Source organism: Dipodomys merriami, unplaced genomic scaffold (assembly GCF_024711535.1).
Source record: "Dipodomys merriami isolate MVZ:Mamm:240054 unplaced genomic scaffold, mDipMer1.0.p SCAF_11, whole genome shotgun sequence".
Taxonomy (NCBI): Eukaryota; Metazoa; Chordata; class Mammalia; order Rodentia; family Heteromyidae; genus Dipodomys; species Dipodomys merriami.
In genome coordinates this window covers 49558660-49574937 of record NW_027202382.1, presented here as the reverse complement: position 1 = coordinate 49574937, position 16278 = coordinate 49558660, and the positions used below count along the sequence as shown (strand labels likewise).

At 63.0% G+C, this 16278-nt stretch overlaps 3 protein-coding genes across 10 annotated transcripts in view; 2 read left to right on the top strand and 1 right to left on the bottom strand.

The window, feature by feature from the left end:
* The first annotated feature begins 1490 nt into the window (after positions 1 to 1490).
* Tmem210 (transmembrane protein 210) lies at positions 1491 to 2427 on the top strand. The gene is made up of 4 exons (XM_070006974.1): positions 1491 to 1621; positions 1728 to 1863; positions 2028 to 2057; positions 2197 to 2427. The coding sequence occupies exons 1-4, from the start codon at positions 1540 to 1542 to the stop codon at positions 2390 to 2392; spliced, it is 444 nt and encodes a 147-aa protein (XP_069863075.1). The 5' UTR covers positions 1491 to 1539; the 3' UTR covers positions 2393 to 2427.
* A 646-nt stretch (positions 2428 to 3073) lies between these two features.
* On the top strand, positions 3074 to 4384 carry Lrrc26 (leucine rich repeat containing 26). Its single transcript, XM_070015144.1, has 2 exons — positions 3074 to 3840; positions 3916 to 4384. Exons 1-2 carry the CDS (start codon positions 3192 to 3194, stop codon positions 4275 to 4277), a joined length of 1011 nt encoding a protein of 336 aa, XP_069871245.1. The 5' UTR covers positions 3074 to 3191; the 3' UTR covers positions 4278 to 4384.
* Grin1 (glutamate ionotropic receptor NMDA type subunit 1) overlaps positions 4380 to 16278 on the bottom strand; it is a 31692-nt gene continuing 19793 nt past the window's right edge. For 2 of the 8 annotated variants that reach the window (XM_070015143.1, XM_070015136.1), the window contains 14 exons: positions 15806 to 15950; positions 15625 to 15708; positions 11317 to 11458; positions 10994 to 11121; positions 10373 to 10537; positions 10181 to 10299; positions 9955 to 10067; positions 9711 to 9859; positions 9461 to 9618; positions 9140 to 9301; positions 8813 to 8922; positions 8559 to 8704; positions 7210 to 7320; positions 4380 to 5482 (listed from right to left, as the gene is read on the bottom strand). In XM_070015143.1, the coding sequence (XP_069871244.1) occupies positions 5366 to 5482; positions 7210 to 7320; positions 8559 to 8704; positions 8813 to 8922; positions 9140 to 9301; positions 9461 to 9618; positions 9711 to 9859; positions 9955 to 10067; positions 10181 to 10299; positions 10373 to 10537; positions 10994 to 11121; positions 11317 to 11458; positions 15625 to 15708; positions 15806 to 15950 (1849 nt within the window). In that variant the 3' untranslated portion in view covers positions 4380 to 5365. The remainder of the gene's footprint in view (positions 5483 to 7209; positions 7321 to 8558; positions 8705 to 8812; positions 8923 to 9139; positions 9302 to 9460; positions 9619 to 9710; positions 9860 to 9954; positions 10068 to 10180; positions 10300 to 10372; positions 10538 to 10993; positions 11122 to 11316; positions 11459 to 15624; positions 15709 to 15805; positions 15951 to 16278) is intronic. The other 6 variants (XM_070015137.1, XM_070015138.1, XM_070015139.1 and 3 more) reach the window with 3 other exon arrangements.

Genomic DNA, 16278 nt, shown 5'->3' with positions numbered 1-16278 from the left:
GGCGTTCACACAGGCCTAGGAGAGACATAGCTAACGGTGGCTTGCCCCTGGCTCTCGGACCTCATCGCCTAGTGCTGTCGCTGCGTCTCTGTACCCCCCCAGTTCTGGTGGCAGTTGAAGCCCTGAGAGCTGTAGGGCCCACCATTCTCGAAATGGCCATTGGGTTCCACCCCCGTGGCTACCACCTGGCCCTGGGCAGGTGTGCCTTTGTTTTCACCAGGATGTAAACCTGAGGGGCTGGCCAGGCAGGGTGGTGGTGCCAACCCCTCGGGCACGCCTTGTACCCTGGACTCCCTTTTTAGTGGTGTCTGCAGGACCAGGAGATATCCTGGGCACAGCTTGGCGCATCGAGTGCATAGGCTGTGCAGGGTGCTGGCTGGGTCCCCACGACCCTGGCGGCAGGACACCTGAGTCTGATCAAGGAGGTCCCTGGCAACAGACTACAAGTCAGTCATACCTTCCCCCGGTGTCCCTGTGGGGCCTGGCCCAGTCAGCTGGGGTTGGCAATGGCTCCTGCTCAGTCTGGTTTGCTTGGCAGGCCCTTAGAGCAAGAAAGGAGGTGGTAGGGTGGGTTTGCTCCACACCCCAGCCTGGATGGCATGTTCAGGGAAGAGAATTAACTCTCACCATGCCAGCCTGCAGGTGACCAACTGCCTGTTCTACAAAGGTAATAGTTCTGAGCACTGGGGTCTGAACTCCAGACCGCTCATGCTTGCTTAGCTCTTTCGCTCACTTGAGCCACACCTCTCCTTTCAGCTTGTTGCTGGTTAGTTGGAGGTAAGAGTCCTGTAGACTTTTCTGCATGGACTGGCATCAGACCTCCATCTTTGGCTCTCAGCTTCCTAAGTAGCTAGAATTACAGGCACAAGTCACTGGCATCCAGCTGGACTCTAATATGCACGTAGGCTGGAGGCCGAACTCAAAGAAGGGATGTTCTGAGAGCATAACTTGGGTCCTGCTTGGACAGATAGGGCCAGTGCCTTCTCCCACTCTCCTGGGTGCCTTGTGATCCCTTGGGAGCCAGCAATCCTCTGGACTTGGCTTAGCTGGCAGTGGGGGGGCTCTCTCCTGAAGCAGCTGATCCCAGGAGGGGGGGAGGGGCCCACAGTTGGCTGGAGTCCAGGCCTACTCCTAGCCCTGAAGCCCATAGAGAAAATACAAGTCCCAATCCCCTATACCAGAAGCCAGAGAGCCCAGGCCCCATCCCCACACCAGGCCAGGCCTGAGCCCACCTTCTTTACTACAAGGCACTGTGTGTGTGTCCTCAAGGCCCAGACTCACCATTGCCTGCCTCAAATCTCACCATAACCCCTAACTCCCTTTCCACCCTGCCCCATCACCCTGCCCCATTACCCTCCCCCATCACCTGCCCAGGGCTCCTGGTATCCCGGAGCCTGGCAGCAAGCCCGGCTGGCCAGGGGTCCAGGCCCCACCCCCATTCCATGCCTCAGAACCCCACTGTGAGGTCAGCGCCTTCCGACAGGCCCCCCTACCTCCCAAGTTCTGTCCAGAGGTGTGTGGTGGGACAGGGGCCTGGACATGGCCCCCTTGCCTGACTCCTGCCTGGCTGGCAGCTCCGTGGGCCTGATATGTTTGTCCCTCTTGCTCATCCCTGCTGCAGGTGCCTCCTTGGCCCCAGCCCCTCCCCCAGCCAGAGCCTCTCCCCTTCCCAGGCAGGCCCAGCCAGCAGGTGACTGGTGCCTGGCCTCCTGGCCCTGTCTCTGCAGCTGGAACCTACTGTGAATGCAGCCTGGGCCTCAGCCGGGAGGCCCTCATTGCCCTTATTGTGGTGCTGGCCGGTGTCAGTGCCAGCTGCATCTGTGCCCTTATTGTGGTGGCGATCGGCGTCTTTCAAGCAAAGGGGTGCGTGAGCCCCGGGCGCTGGGAGTTGCGGGAGGGGGTCAGGCCTTGAGGGGCCTCTGCCCCTCGGGTGGGATGTCGCCACAGGCAGCAGTGTTTTTTGGATGTGGACTGGGGAGAGGGTTCCAACTCTGTTCCGCCTTTCACACCTAGCTTTATCCCCCCAGTGAAACATGTCCCAGACACGTGGACAGGAGGTGAGTGCCAAGGGAGGTCTGGGGGTGTGCTGTCCCTTTGCTGTCCCTCGCGGGCGGCACTCCCAGTAGCACTGAGCGCCCTGTCCCAAGCGGACAGTCTGCCCTGCCGCCAGTCGGGCTGACCACCCTCCTCATGCAGGGTGTTAGGGCACTTTGGGGTTCAGGAAGACCGAGTGGACCTGCGCTCAGTGCACGTGGAGTCCCATCTCATGGACCCTGACCTGGAAGTCTCCATGATGCCATCTCTGGAGGAGAGCGCCCTCCTGACCATCCCCATGGAGGCTACCCTAGAGGAACCGTGCCCACCCCTGGCCCCACCCCCACCGCCAGACTAGAGCGGAAGGCAGCTGGGCAGGGAAATTAAACAGTATTCAGTGATTGTGCCCTGTCCTCCTTCCAAGTTTCCAGAGCCCCTAGAGGCTGCATCATGGTGTGTGTGTGTGTGTGTTGGGTGCAGACAGGGAACCGTACCCTTGGGGTTTCCACCTTCTGCCCAAGCTGGCAAGCCAGCTCTTCCTTGCATTTTCCTGCTTTGTTGCACAGAGTAGACAAGGACGCTGAGCCCTCTCCGTACTGCCTGCCCTCATGTCCCAAGATAGATAGGATCTCAACTGCGGGGGAGCTGCATGGCTGGGAGGCCTGGGCCAACCCCGGTCCCCTCCCCACAGAGACCCCTGGGGTTCCAGAGGGGGCTTGAGGCACTGGCCGCTGCCTTTCTTGCCGCTAGTGTGCAGCCCCTCTTCACCTCAGGGCCTGTCCCCTGAGCCAGGTCTGTCATCCACCAGGGCATGACACGATCCTATGTTCTCCACATGGGTCCCTCTGCCCAGCCAAGCAGCAGAGACCTGAGTGGAGCGGCACGCACGGTCATGGTGGTGGGCCTGACCCTACTTGCCCAGGCGCCACCCGGGGCGCAGGGCCAAGAGCCAGGCGCTGCGGGGCAGGTGGCTGGCGTGCTGGGCGTTGGCTGCGGGCCTGGCCCCCGCCCCGTGCGCTGGCCCAGCCGTGGGGCAGGAACTGCCGGGTGCTGGACCGGGAGCTGACTCCCGGCCGGCGCCGCAAGGACACGCTCCGGGTCAGCGGGGCCCCCGAGACGCACGGGCGGGCGCAGGGCCTCGTCCTCGGGCTGCCCCCATGAGAAGCCCCTGCCTCGCCTCGCGGCCCAGGCCGCTGCTGCTGCTGCTGCTGCTGTCGGTGAGGTGGGTCTGGGCCCCGGCGCCCGTCGGGGTCCCCGACTGCCCCGAGGCGTGCGCGTGCGCGCCGGCCGGCCGGGCCAACTGCTCGGGCCTCGCGCTGCCCGCGGTGCCCGGGGACCTGAGCCGGCGCCTGCTGGAGTTGCTGCTGGACCACAACGCCGTGAGCGCGCTGCCGCCCGGCGCCTTCGCGGGCGCGCAGGCGCTCGTGCGCCTGGACCTCCGCGGGAACGCGCTCCGCGCCGTGCACGCGCGCGCCTTCTGGGGCCTGCGGGCGCTGCAGTGGCTCGACCTGAGCGCCAACCGGCTGGAAGCCCTGGCACCGGGCACCTTCGCGCCGCTGCGCGCGCTGCGCTCCCTCTCGCTGGCCGACAACCGGCTGGCGCTGCTGGACCCCGCGGCGCTGGGCCCGCTGCCGCTGCTGCGGGCGCTGAGCCTGCAGGACAACGGGCTGTCGGCGCTCGCGCCCGCGCTGCTGGCCGGGCTGCCGGCCCTGCGCGCGCTGCGCCTGCGCGGCAACCCCTGGGCCTGCGGCTGCGCGCTGCGCCCGCTCTGCGCCTGGCTGCGCGGACACCCGCGGCCCGCGGCAGGTGAGCGGCCGGCGGCGGGGCGGGGTGGGGCGCTCCGGGCCGGCCGCCGCCTGACGCTGAGCCCGTGTCCCGCAGAGGCTGAGACCCTGCTCTGCGTGGCGCCGGGGCGCCGGACCCTCCGCCCCCTGACCGCCTTCCCCGACGCCGCGTTCCGGCACTGCGCGCAGCCGCTGGCCGCGCGGGACCTGGCGGTGGTCTACGCGCTCGGCCCGGCCTCCTTCCTCGCCAGCCTGGCCACCTGTCTGGCGCTGGGCTCGGCGCTCACCGCCTGCCGCGCGCGCCGCCGCCGCGCCTCCGCCCGCGGTCCCCCCCGGAGGCCGCCCGGCCCGGGCCCTGCTCCCCGCCCTGGACCCGGCCCCGGCCCCGATCCCGGCCCTGCTCCCCGCCCCGGCCCCGGCCCCGAGGGCCTCGCCGCCGCCGCAGACCCCCGAGCTTGAGCAGGCCACGGGAGCCCCAGCGAGCGTCCCCTCGCCCCCTGGACTCCCCGCAGCCCTGGTCCCCCTCCACGCCCCCCAGGCGACAACAAGCGACACAGAATGGAAAATTTCGTGACATTCCTTTAGGCATCTCCACTGAGCGCGGGCGGGGGGTCGCGGCTGCGCACTGCGGCGCCGGGAGCGGCGGGGCGGCCGGGCCGGGCCGGGGGGTCGGGCGGGCGGCAGGCAGGCAGGCTTCCGAGGCCGGGGAGGCGGGCGGGGCCGGAGGCAGTCTGGAGTCTGGAAAGGCCTGCGGTGTGCGGGCCGCGGGCCGGGCCGGCTCAGCCCTCCGGGCGTCGGGGGCCGCCGGGCGCCCCCGGGAGGCGTACGGGGAGACGGGCAGGGCCGGCCCGGCGGAAGAGGGTGGAGCGGGGGAAGGGTCGTAGGAGGGGTGCGGCGCGAGCGGCGGACTCGGGGCGCGCCCGCGCGCGCTGCGCGGAGCGGGGGCCGCGGGGGCCGCGGAGGCCTCGCCCCGCTGGGAGCCGCCCCGCCCGGGTTCCCCGTCCCCGCCGGCGTGCCCCGCGGCCCTGCCCAGCCGGCTCGGCTTCGGCCCGTCCTCCGCTTGGCACCTGGGTCCCGGCGGGCGGGCGCAGGGGCGGCCCGGGCGGGGCGGGCGGGCAGTCTCTGGGGCGGGCGGGCGGGCGGGCGGGCTTCCCTCGGGCCTTCCCGAGCTGCCGGACTCATCAGTGTCCTGGGCCGGGCTAACGGGGCAGGTGGGCGGCTCCGGGGCCTCACACCACGGTGCTGACCGAGGGATCTGAGAGGTTGAGCGGGCCCGAGATATCAGTGGGATGGTACTGCTGCAAAATAGAAATACACAGACAAGGCGGCCCGTTAGCCCCGCCGCCGGGCGCGGGTGCGGGCCGGGCGCGGGTGCGGGCCGGCTCGGGGTGGGGGGCCGCCGGCGGGCGGGCGCGCGCGGCCTGGGGGAGGCTGGGGGTGCTCCTCCCCGACCCCGTGGAGCTCCGGGGTCCTGCGTGGCCGGGCCGCCGTCCCGCGTCTGTCTGTCTGTCTGCGGGGGAGGGGCAGAGGAGGGCGGGCGGGGCGTCTCAGCTCTCCCTATGACGGGAACACAGCTGCAGCGGACCCTCCTCCCTCTCAATAGCGCGTCGCGGCAGCACTGTGTCTTTTTGGTTTTGCAAAGCGCCGCGTCCACCCCCGGTGCTCTATAAATAAGAACCAACAATCAATACCCGCCGGCCGCCGGTCGTCAGGGGCCCAGCCCCGGGCGCCCGGGCCGGCCTCAGGACGGGGGCCGAGGACCGCAGCGGCCGGACGCCCCCCGCAGCCCCCCGCCCGCCCCGCCGCCCCCCGCAGCCCCGCAGGGCCGGGCCAGCCGGAGATGCCACCCGGCAGCAGGGCTGGTCCCGGAAGAGTCCTCGCTGCCCGCGCAGGCGGGGAGCGCCCACCGGGAGCAAGCCCCCGCGAGGGCGCAGACCCTCTGAGCGTGGCCTGTCACCTGCCGGGCTTTTGTGCGTCCTCCCCTGTGGCCACCTGGCCTCCGGACGCTGCTGCTGCTGTCTACCAGGAGATGTCTTCTTTCCCAGCAAGTCCCCCGTGCTCAGACCCTGCCCTCTCCTGCTTCCCTGCGCCCCCTGGCGGGGCCTGGGTCCGACTCTGCCCGGCCCGCATGGCCTGCCGTCCTGGGGATTGTGCCTGCCCCAACTCCTGGAGCCACGGTTGCTCTGGTCCACAAAGCCTCTCCCCACCGGTTGCCAGCACCTCCTGGGCCATGGGGCAGCCAGACCTCTGGGGCCCCCTGGAGGTCCCACCCTAGAGCTTCCTGGGCACATCCTGGTCTCTCCCTGGGACGCAAGCTGGTTTGGGGTGCCCCACTGGTTGGGGGGGGCTTCTTGTAGGCTGAGGTCTGTGCTGCCAGGGCTGCCTTGGGGAGTCAGAGTATCTCCAGCAAGGCCCTGTGCTGTGTGGGTCTGTAGTCCAAGTGTGCATTCCAGGTGCCCTGAGGCAGGAGACAAGGCTCTGGCTCAAAAGACTGGAGGCCTAGTGCTGACTGGTTGTGGGGGAAGGGGGTGTCTAGGAGCAAGAGTTGAGGCCTGTCTTGGCCTTTCCTTCCTGGCCCTTCTGAGAACCTCCTTTCCAGGCCTCCCCATGGGAGCCCTAATGTTAGCCTTGGTGCTCAGGCGGGGCTCAGAGGGCTACTTGAGCTGTCCTCAGATCTGGAGTTGTCACCACACTTCAGACAGGACCCTGCTCCACCAGGATGGAAGCCACCCGTCTGTCCCCCCTCCCCTGACAGCCCCACAGCCAGGGGCCGGTTCCAACGCTAGGCCCCAGCCATCCACCCAGATGGACCCAGGCCCAGCCCCCAGCCCCCGCCCACACAGAGACCACATGGAAGATGCGACACGCATGGCTCTGGTGAAACAGGTGACAGGTGTCTGGGGGGCAGGGCCAGCGGCCAGACAGACGGACGTGATGGGACATCAGAGCCGCCCCGCAGGGCGGAATGAGGGCGGCGGGGCCCCGGGGAGGCGGCACGGGAGCAGTGTGGCCTCCTGGCAGGGGTAACCTGAGACAGGGCCACTTGGCTCCCAGGGTCCAGGCGCGGCCCGGAGAGGTGGTGAGGCTGACTGACTGACTGACAACCGACAACATGAGACGGCTTCTGAATGGCGTGGGGGGTCACGGCATGGGGGAGGGGCGGGCAGACTAACGAGAGACACATGAGGGAAGCTGAGGGCCAGAGAGGGCTGGGAGGGGCGGAAGAGCCCTGGCGGCAGCGCGGTGTGTGCGGGGGGCCGTGCTGGGGGCCGAGCCCGGCGCCGCCCAGGCGGCCGGGGCAGAAGTGGGTGCGGGGGTGGGATGGCCAAGGAGGGGAGGCAGACATGGGGCGGGGAGGTTCGAAGACGCGGGACTGGGGGGCCCCCCTTACCGTGTCTTTGGAGGACCTACGTCTCTTGAAGCTGGAGGCCAGGGTGGAGGTGATAGCCCTAAATGTGGCTTTCTTTTTAGGGTCAGCCTCTGCTCTACCACTCTTTCTATCCTAAAATGAATATGTATAAGTGATTAGATGGCTGGGGGTGGCGGCCACACCTGCCCTCGTCTGCTCCTGGGGCCGCTGCCAGGCCTGGCTGGCCACTCGGGCCCTCGCTCTGTCTGCCTCCCTGTGCTGGACAGACGGACTGACTGTGGCTTCTTCTGGCCCAGGTCTCCGGCCTGACCTTGCTCGTGCTGGGGCTGGACTCGGGGTCCCGCTGGCTCTCTTCCTGGGAGGTCGGCCTGGCTCCCCAGCTCCCGGGTGGCCCTGGCTTACAGATGTCCTGAGGAGCCCTGAGGACCGGAGGCACTGCCCTTCATGCCACATCAGCTGCCCTTCTGTGCAGGCTGCTGACCCCAAGGGGGACACACACCAAGATTCGGAAGAGGCCCAGGGCCAAGGCAGGTGTCCAGATGGATTTGGAGCAACAGACAGAGGCAGCTTCCGGGATGCTGGCCTGGAGTCTGACCAAGGTCGCCCTGTGCCCACCAGTGAGGGCTGTGGCCCGGTCCCCAGGGGACCTGTAGCCAAGAACAAGAACGGGCGGATGAGAGGTATGAGGGCTCCAGCAGCCCTGTCCCCACCGTCCTCACTGAAATGCCAGGGTTAGCTCAGGACACAGCTCCAGGAAGGCACCCAGAGAAAGAGAAGAGATGAGCAAACCAGACCTTGACCGGAGGCTGCCAGCCCAGGGCCCACTGTCCCCACCCCGGAGCGCTGTGACTGCCCCACGAGCGGCCTTGCCCTCCGCTGGCAGGAAGTCCCCATGGACAGGGCATGGGCACCAGGCAGGGCAGGCCAGCCCATGCAGATAAGAGTCACGGAGCTGAAGGACCCAGGAAGGGGATTCCCCAAGAGCGTCCAGGGGCGGTGGGCATCGGGGGCCAAATGCATCTCAGATCCATGGGCTGCACACAGGTGGACCCCTGTCTTACCCTGCCTGTTTGCCTTCCTACGGAATGGGTGCTGGCAGGCGGACTCTGGAGACAGAGGGGCCAGGCAGAGGTTTGGAGAAGGGCGTGCGACCTCCCTTGACCCAGATTAGTGGGATGGCCACCTGCGGACAGCCTCCTACCAGGGCTGCACCTGTGCCCCGGGAGCACTCACCGCTGGCCCTGGCCGTGGCTCCTAGCTCCAGTCCTGCCCACGGGAGCCAGAGCCAGAGCCACAGCCTTCAGGGACGGAGGAGGGGCGCGGCCAGGCCGGGCCCGTGGCGCCAGGCCTCGGAGGGTGGCCTGCCCTACCTGCAGGTTCTTCCTCCACACGTTCACGGCTGCAAAGGCCAGCTGCATTTGCTTTCTGCGGGCGTCCTTGTGTCTCTTGTAGGCAATCTCAATGAAAATCAGGAAGATCCCCGCCACGATGCCACCAGCCACCAGCATGAAGACCCCTGTGTGGGACCTGAGGGCTCAGTTGCTGGCTCAGAGACTGCAGCCCCTGGAGAGCCGTCCCCAGGTGAGCACGTTGGTGGAGGGGAACAGAAGGCTGAAAGGCCTACCTGCCATGTTCTCAAAAGTGAGGGTTGCGGGGGCATTGCTGCGAGAGTCGCATTCCTGGTACCGGACCCATGTCTTGTCCAGGTCTTCCATGAAGCCATTCTCATGGGACCTGGGGTGTGGCGTAAGCCAGGGCAGGATTGTGGGGGCCAGGAGTGCTCTCCTCCCCCCTTGTGTCACACACACACACACACACACACACACACACACCCATGTGGGCTGGGGCCTGCCACAGGCAGATGCAGTCAGTCCCTGTGCTTGCTACAGGGACTGGCTGCAGTCTGGCTCGGCACTGGGGAGAGTAGACACAGATGCTTGGGCCAACTCACTTGAGTATGGACAGGGAGACATTTTGTTTCCAGGGGCTGTCCTTGCGCATGCCAATGCCAAAGCCAGAGCGGAAGAACAGCTCTCCTGTGGTTACCAGGTCACACTTCTGGGAAGCCTCGAACTCCAGCACAGCTGAGTCCCAGATGAAGGCGTGAAGCTTGCTGTCAGCAGAGATGGGGTTGTGGGTCCTGGCATGAATGGGCTCCCTGCCCGCTCACACCCCAGGGTCCTCTTGTCCTGTGTGTGTGCATGTGGAGGCCCCCCTGCCCCCCCTTGCCAGCCCGCTCAGCGAGACGCAGCTCCGCTCTGAGCCCGCTCACTTGTCCCGCACAGCCTGGATGGCCTCTGCGGCGCTCTCATAGTTGTGCTTCTCCATGTGCCGGTACATGGTGCTCAGCTCCACCTGCCGCCGGAAGTAGATGTCCACCGAGCTCTGCTTCACAGTCGCATAAATGAACTTGTCGGAGGGGTTCCTGAGCTGCAGGGGCAGAGGGCACAGCTTGCAGCTGCTCCTCAGGCTCTGCCTCGGGTAGACTTCTGGTCCCCTCTGGCAGCCCAGCCAGGCCTTACCCGTGGGTCATTGATGCCTGTGATGCGTTCCTCGGGCCTGTCTAGCACCAGGAAGGCAGCCAGGTTGGCAGTGTAAGAGGCCACGATGATCATGGCGAAGCCGGCCCACACCATGCCCAGGATGCGCGCCGAGAAGCTTCGGGGCGCACCTGGAGGCAGACTCCAGTCAGCGTCTGGAGGGCAGGGGCGGAGCAGGCAGGGCAGGGACGGGGCAGAGCAGGCAGGGCCCGGCACATAGCCTCACCTTCTCCAATGCCAGAGTTGAGCAGGACACCCCAGGAGAACCACATGGCAGATGACAGGGTCAGCGCATCTTCCTCTTCCTCCTCACTATTCACTTTGAATCGGCCAAAGGGACTGCAGGGTGCAAAGGGCAGGTGGGAGAGAGGGCGGGAGAAGTGTCCCGCCCCACCCCTTCCCAGCTCTGCCCACCTAATAAATGGAGGTGTCTGGCTCCGTGTGGCCCTCACCTGAAGCGATCCAGCAGGTACAGCATCACAGCCACCACGTGCACGGACAGCCCCACCAGCAGCCACAGTGTGCTCTGAAAGGGCTGCATGAACGAGTCCAGGGTGCTCCGGGGGATCTCCTGCAGGCAGACAGGTGGTCAGCGCTGCTGGGCATCCCAGGATCACATCCCACCTCACCTGACCTCTGCCCACCTTTTTGACCAGAATGGTCAGGCCCTGGTACTTGAAGGGCTTGGAGAATTCAATGTACTGCGCCCGCTCATTGTTGATGGTCAGTGGTGCCACAATCATGTCTGCTTGCCCACTGAGCAGCTCGCCCATCATGCCATTCCACTCCTTTTTGTTGCTGTTGTTCACCTGTATGGCGACAGAGCCAAAGGTGCTGTGGGGAGGGTTGGCACAGCGACTGCACGGGACCTTCCACCCCGGACTAACCTGCTCCGGACAGTCCAGCCAAGGCTCCTCCCAGGACAATGCTCCGCCCATCTGCCAGGCCCCGCCCACCACCAGGCCACACCCACCTCGACTCTGCCCAAACCAAGTCTCTACCCATTCCCAGGATCTGCCTAGCTGCTGGCACCGCCCATTCCAAGGTCCCACCCACCGCACGACTCCGCCCAGTCCATAGCTTCCGTCATTTCATAGGCTCCACCCAGCCTCAAGCTCCACCCATTGGTGTTTTCAGCTTCAGCACCAACCCCCCTCCTGGGGCCCCTCCTTTGCCTCCTCCGTGCTCCTCCCACGGGGCGAGGCCTGGGGAGGCCCCGCCCACCCAAGGTTCCTCCCTCCGGCCCACCCTTCCAGTAGGCCTACCCTCTCCTGGGTGCCGAATTTGCCATCCGCCACCAGGTGCACCTCGTAGGTGAAGTTCATAGTTCGTGCCAGCTTGATGAGCAGGTCAATGCAGAAGCCATAGCAACACTGAGGCACGGTGTGTCGTGCTGGGAGGGGTGGAGGCGCGGTCACCACGGCCGCAGCCCATACGGCCGCCCCTGGCCCCGCCCCCGGTCCGGCCCCGCCTCCGGGCCCGCCCCGCCCTCGGGCTCTGGCTGGCCCCATCCTCGGCCACGCCCCCAGACCGGCCCCGCCTCCAGGCCACGGCCCCGCCCCCGGGCGCCGGCCCCGCCCCAGCTCACGGTTGCCTGGGGAAGTGTCGTTGGGCCCAGTGCAGATGACCTTCTTGACCGGGTCGCCGTTGACCGTGGACTCCTCCTTGCACGTCCCGTCGCTCATGGTGGGCTTCACGTACACGAAGGGCTCCTGGTGGATGGTCACGATCTGCGGGGGGAGAGGCCTCCGCTTGAGTCACACACGACTGGCCACGGGGCCCTGGAGCCCCGCGCGTCCACCCCTTTCAGCCCCCAGGGAGGAGCCGGCCCCAACGCGTCCAAGTGCCTTCTGGGCTGGAGGCTGGGCTCAGCAGCAGAGCTCCTGCCTAGCGGGTTCGAGCCCAGGACTGCCATAAAAGAAAAAAAAAGCAAATGTACTTTTTTTTTTTTCCTTACGAGTTCTGCGGCTTGAACTCAGGGTCTAGGTGCTGTCCCTGATCCCCTCTGTGTTCAAGGCTAGCTCTACCACTAAGCCTCAGCGCCACTTCTGGCCTTTTCTGTGTATGTAGTACTGAGTATTCAAACCCAGGACTTCATACATGCTAGACAAGCACTCTACCACTGAGCCACCTTCCCAGCCCACAAATGTACTCTGTCTGACTTATGTAACTGTAGCCCTTCTGTACATCACCTTTATAATAACAATAAAAATATTTTTTTTTTTTGCCGGTCATGGGGCCTGAACTCTGGGTCTGGGCGCTGTCCCTCAGCTCTTCAGCTCAAGACTAGCGCTCTACCACTGCAGCCACAGCACCACTTCCGGCTTTTTCTGTTTATGTGGTGCTGAGGAATCGAACCCAGGGCCTCATGCTTGCAAGGCATGCACTCTACAGCTGAGCTACCTTCCCAGCCCAATAAAAATATTTTTAAAAGGCCCAGCATCAGTGGTTCACACCTGTCATCCTAGCTATTCAGGAGGCTGAGATCTGAGGATCACGATTCAAAGCCAGCCTGGGCAGGAAAGTCCGTGAGACTCTTATCTCCAATAAACCACTAGAAAACCAGACATGGTATTGTGGCTCAAGTGGTAGAGCACTCGTCTTGAACTGAAAAGCTGAGGGACAGCGCTCAAGCCCAGAGTTCAAGCCTTACAACTGACCAAAAAAAAAAAAAAATTAAAAACACCAGCACTGGGGCTGGGAAGGTGGCTCAGTGGTAGAACGCTTGCCTTGCATGCCTGAAGCCCTGGGTTCGATTCCTCAGCACCACATAAGCAAAAAGAAAAAAGCCAGAAGTGGCACTGTGGCTCAAGTGCTAGAGCGCTAGCCTTGAGCTGAAGAGCTGAGGGACAGCGCTCAGGCCCAGAGTTCAGGTCCCACACCGGACCCAAAATAAAAACACCAGCACTGGAGACTTAAGCCTGTAATTGTAGCTACTCAGGAGGCTGAGCATTTAGGATTGCGGTTCAACACCAGACCAAGAAAAAAAGTTCATGAAACTCTTATCTCCAATAAACTACTTAGAAAAAGCTGGAAGCAGCACTGTGGCTCAAGTGGTAGGGCGCTAGCCTTGAGCATAAAGAGGCTCAGTGCCCAGATCCTGAGTTCAACCCCTAGGACTGACAGTAGAAAAAGGAAAAGACCCCCAAAAAATTATTAAGGAAAAACTTCCTGAAATACTGCTCCCTTCTTGTGGTCACCTGGCCAGGTCCTGGCTTTCACAGTACTTGAGCCTGTGGGTCTGTGCAGAGTGTCAGGCTCATGCTCTGCTGCTCAGGGAGGAGAAACTGCCCACCCCGGCAGGAGCCTGCCAGAGCCTGCCCACTGGCGGCTCGCCAGCGCACCTGACTGTCCTCCACTGGCCTCGTGGCTCAGGCTCCGCAGGAGAAGCCTGTGACCCTAACCCTTCTTTCTTGTCAGTACTTCTCTACATGCAAGCTTCAGCCCGTCTCCCTTCCTGTCCTTCAGGACCTGCAGGTTGGTAGTGGAAGACCTGGAGATGCTGAAGTAGAGCTGGTGATGGGGAAGGCAGAGAGCATACAGGACGGGGCTACACAGAGGCACGGGGGCACACAGGCCTGGGCTATGATGGGCAGTGGCACAGAGCCTTCACCAGAGGCCTGCCGGGGACGACAGAGCCTTCACCTGGAGGTCTGCCGGGGACGACAGAGCCTTCATCTGGAGGTCTGCTGGGGGAGGACAGAGCCTCCACTGGCGAGGACTCAGGAAACAAAGGCCCTCTGTTCAATTCCTCAGCACCACATAAGCACAAAGAAAAAAGCCGGAAGTGGCACTGTGGGTCAAGTGGTAGAGCGCTAGCCATGAGCTGAAGAGCTGAGGGACAGCACCCAGGCCCAGAGTTCAAGTCCCACAACTGGACCCCCCCCAAAAAAAAAGAATCTCATAGACCATACAAGTTGTTATGTCGAAAACGAACTTTACAATTTTGGTGGGGGGGGGGCAGGGAGGATTGGAGGGGGCAGGGGAAGGATGGGAAGGGATGGGAAGGGGAAACAAAGGAGGAGGCTACAATGCTTGATAAGAAATGTACTCATTATCTTGCTCATGTAATTGTAACCCCTCTGTATTTTCACAATAAAAAAAAATAAAAAGAATCTCATAGACTTGGGGCTGGGAAGGTGGCTCAGTGGTAGAGCGCTTGCCTTGCATGCATGGGGCCCTCGGTTCGATCCCTCAGCACCACATAAGCAAGAAAAAAAAAGCCGGAAGTGGCGCTGTAGCTGTAGCTCAAGCGGTAGAGCGCTAGCCTTGAGCTGAAGAGCTGAGGGACAGCGCGCAGGCCCAGAGTTCAGGCCCACAACCAGAAAAAAAAATAAAGAATCTCATAGACTTTCCTGTCTGGGCTGGCTTTGAACCAGAAATCTCAGATCTCAGCCTCCTGAGTACCTAGGATTACAGGCGTGAGACAATGGACTGGTGCCTGGCTTCATTACATTTTTCTTTTTTTTCTTTCTCTTTTCTTTTCTTTCTTTTTCTTTTTTCTTTTTTTTGGTCAGTTGTGGGGCTTGAACTCTGGGCCTGGGCACTGTCCCTCAGTTCTTCAGCTCAAGACTATCTAGTGCTCTACCACTTGAGCCACAGCGACACTTCTGGTTTTCTGGTGGTTAACTGGAGAGTAGAGTCTCATGGACTTTCCTGCCCAGGCTGGCTTTGAACCACTGTCCTCAGATCTTAATTTCCTGGGGCTGGGAAGGTAGCTCAGTGGTAGAGCACTTGCCTTGTATGCCTGAGGCCCTGGGTTCGATTCCTCAGCACCACATAAGCAAAAAGAAAAAAAGCCAGAAGTGGTGCTGTGGCTCAAGTGGTAGAGCGCTAGCCTTAAGCTGAAGAGCTGAGGGACAGTGCCCAGGCCCAGAGTTCAGGCCCCACAACCAGACCCCCCCCCAAAAAAAAGATCTTAGCCTCCTGAGTAGCTAGTATTATAGGCGGCATGAGTCACTGGCGCCCAGCTTCATTATGTTTTTCTATTACACAAGTGATATATGGTAGCCCTTAGAGAAAATAGTGAGGCTAGAAATAAAGTAGTAAATAATATCTGGGCCTCATAGCCTTAATGGGGTCCTCAGGCCATGGGTGTTTTGACTATACATTCAGACTTCAATACCAGGAACCTGACAGGCAAGGGAACACCACACTGGAGCTGGAAAAGCCTGTCTTATCGTGGGGAAGGACAGACATACATAAAAGATGGCTGGGGGGGGAGGGGAAGTGTGGAAGAATGAGATGTAGAGTGGCCACACGGGGATCTTGGCCCTCTAAGGTCCTGAGGGGTGGCCTTAGGAGCTGGTCCCAGGCTCCAGGGTTGGACTCAGAAAGCAAACGGGGTCGAGACACATAAAAACCTGGGGACACTGGGCACATGATACTTAAAGCCCTGCCACGGGTGGTATGTGACACCGGCAGAGGTGCTGCGGTGTGGTCTGACTCCCCAAACAGCACCTAGAAGGACAGAGTCCATGGATGAGCCTGAAGAAGTGTGCAGTCAGAGCGAAGAAAAGAGACTAGCCAGAGGAGGGGCTTCTGGAAGCCCATGGAAGAGATGGGCCACCTGGAAGAAAAAGCTATGCAGAGGGCCAGGCCTCAGGGGAGCAATCTGACGCCAAGGCCACCTGTGTACTGCCAATGTACCGCCCCAGGCCCAGCCACCTGTGTACTGCCAATGTACTGCCCCAGGCCCAGCTGGGCGGGACAGATGGGTGTGAGACCGTGGGGGGGGAGGTGCAGTTGCCTGCCTCCCTTCCCGCCTGCTTCATCTGCTGCCGGGAGCCAGCCCAGCTCTCCCTACTTGGCTTCCTCTGGCCTCACTGCCCCTTGGCCTAGGCCTTAGGGAGGAAGTAGAGTGTCGGGTGGGGTGCTGCGTTACTAGGGTCCCCACCTTTAGCCTGGTAGACATCTGGTACCCTGGCGGCTTCTCCGTCTCTCCCCCTGGCCAGATGATCTTCCTGTCATTCGGGATGACCTGGGGGTGGGAGTATGAGATGGAGGGTGGCCACGCAGGGGTCTTGGCCCCAGGACCCTAAGGCCCCAGCCCCCACCCCCTCATGACCCCCACCTACATGGGTGCCATTGTAGATGCCCACTTGCACCAGTTTGCGATTCTGCAGGTTCATGATGCTGTAGTTGGCGAACTTCCGGTCCCCGTCCTCATTGAACTCCACGCGGCCAGTCACGCCCTCCGCGTACTTGGAAGACATAAGCACCCTGCAGGGGGCGTGGTGTAGACTGAGGGGGCGTGGCATAGACTGAGGAGGCGTGGCGTAGACTGAGGAGGCGTGGCGTAGACTGAGGGGGCGTGGCGTAGACTGAGGGGGCATGGCGTAGACTGAGGGGGCGTGGCGTAGACTGGGGGGCGTGGTTTCGACATGAGAAGGAGGGTGTAGATGTGAAGGGGGCATGGTGTCATGGGGGCGTGGTGCAGACCTGAGGGGGCGTGGTGTAGACATGAGGGGGCATGATGTAGACTGAGGGGGCGTGCTGTCGACAAGGGGGCGTGGTATAGACGTGAAGGGGCGTGATGTGGACATGGGGC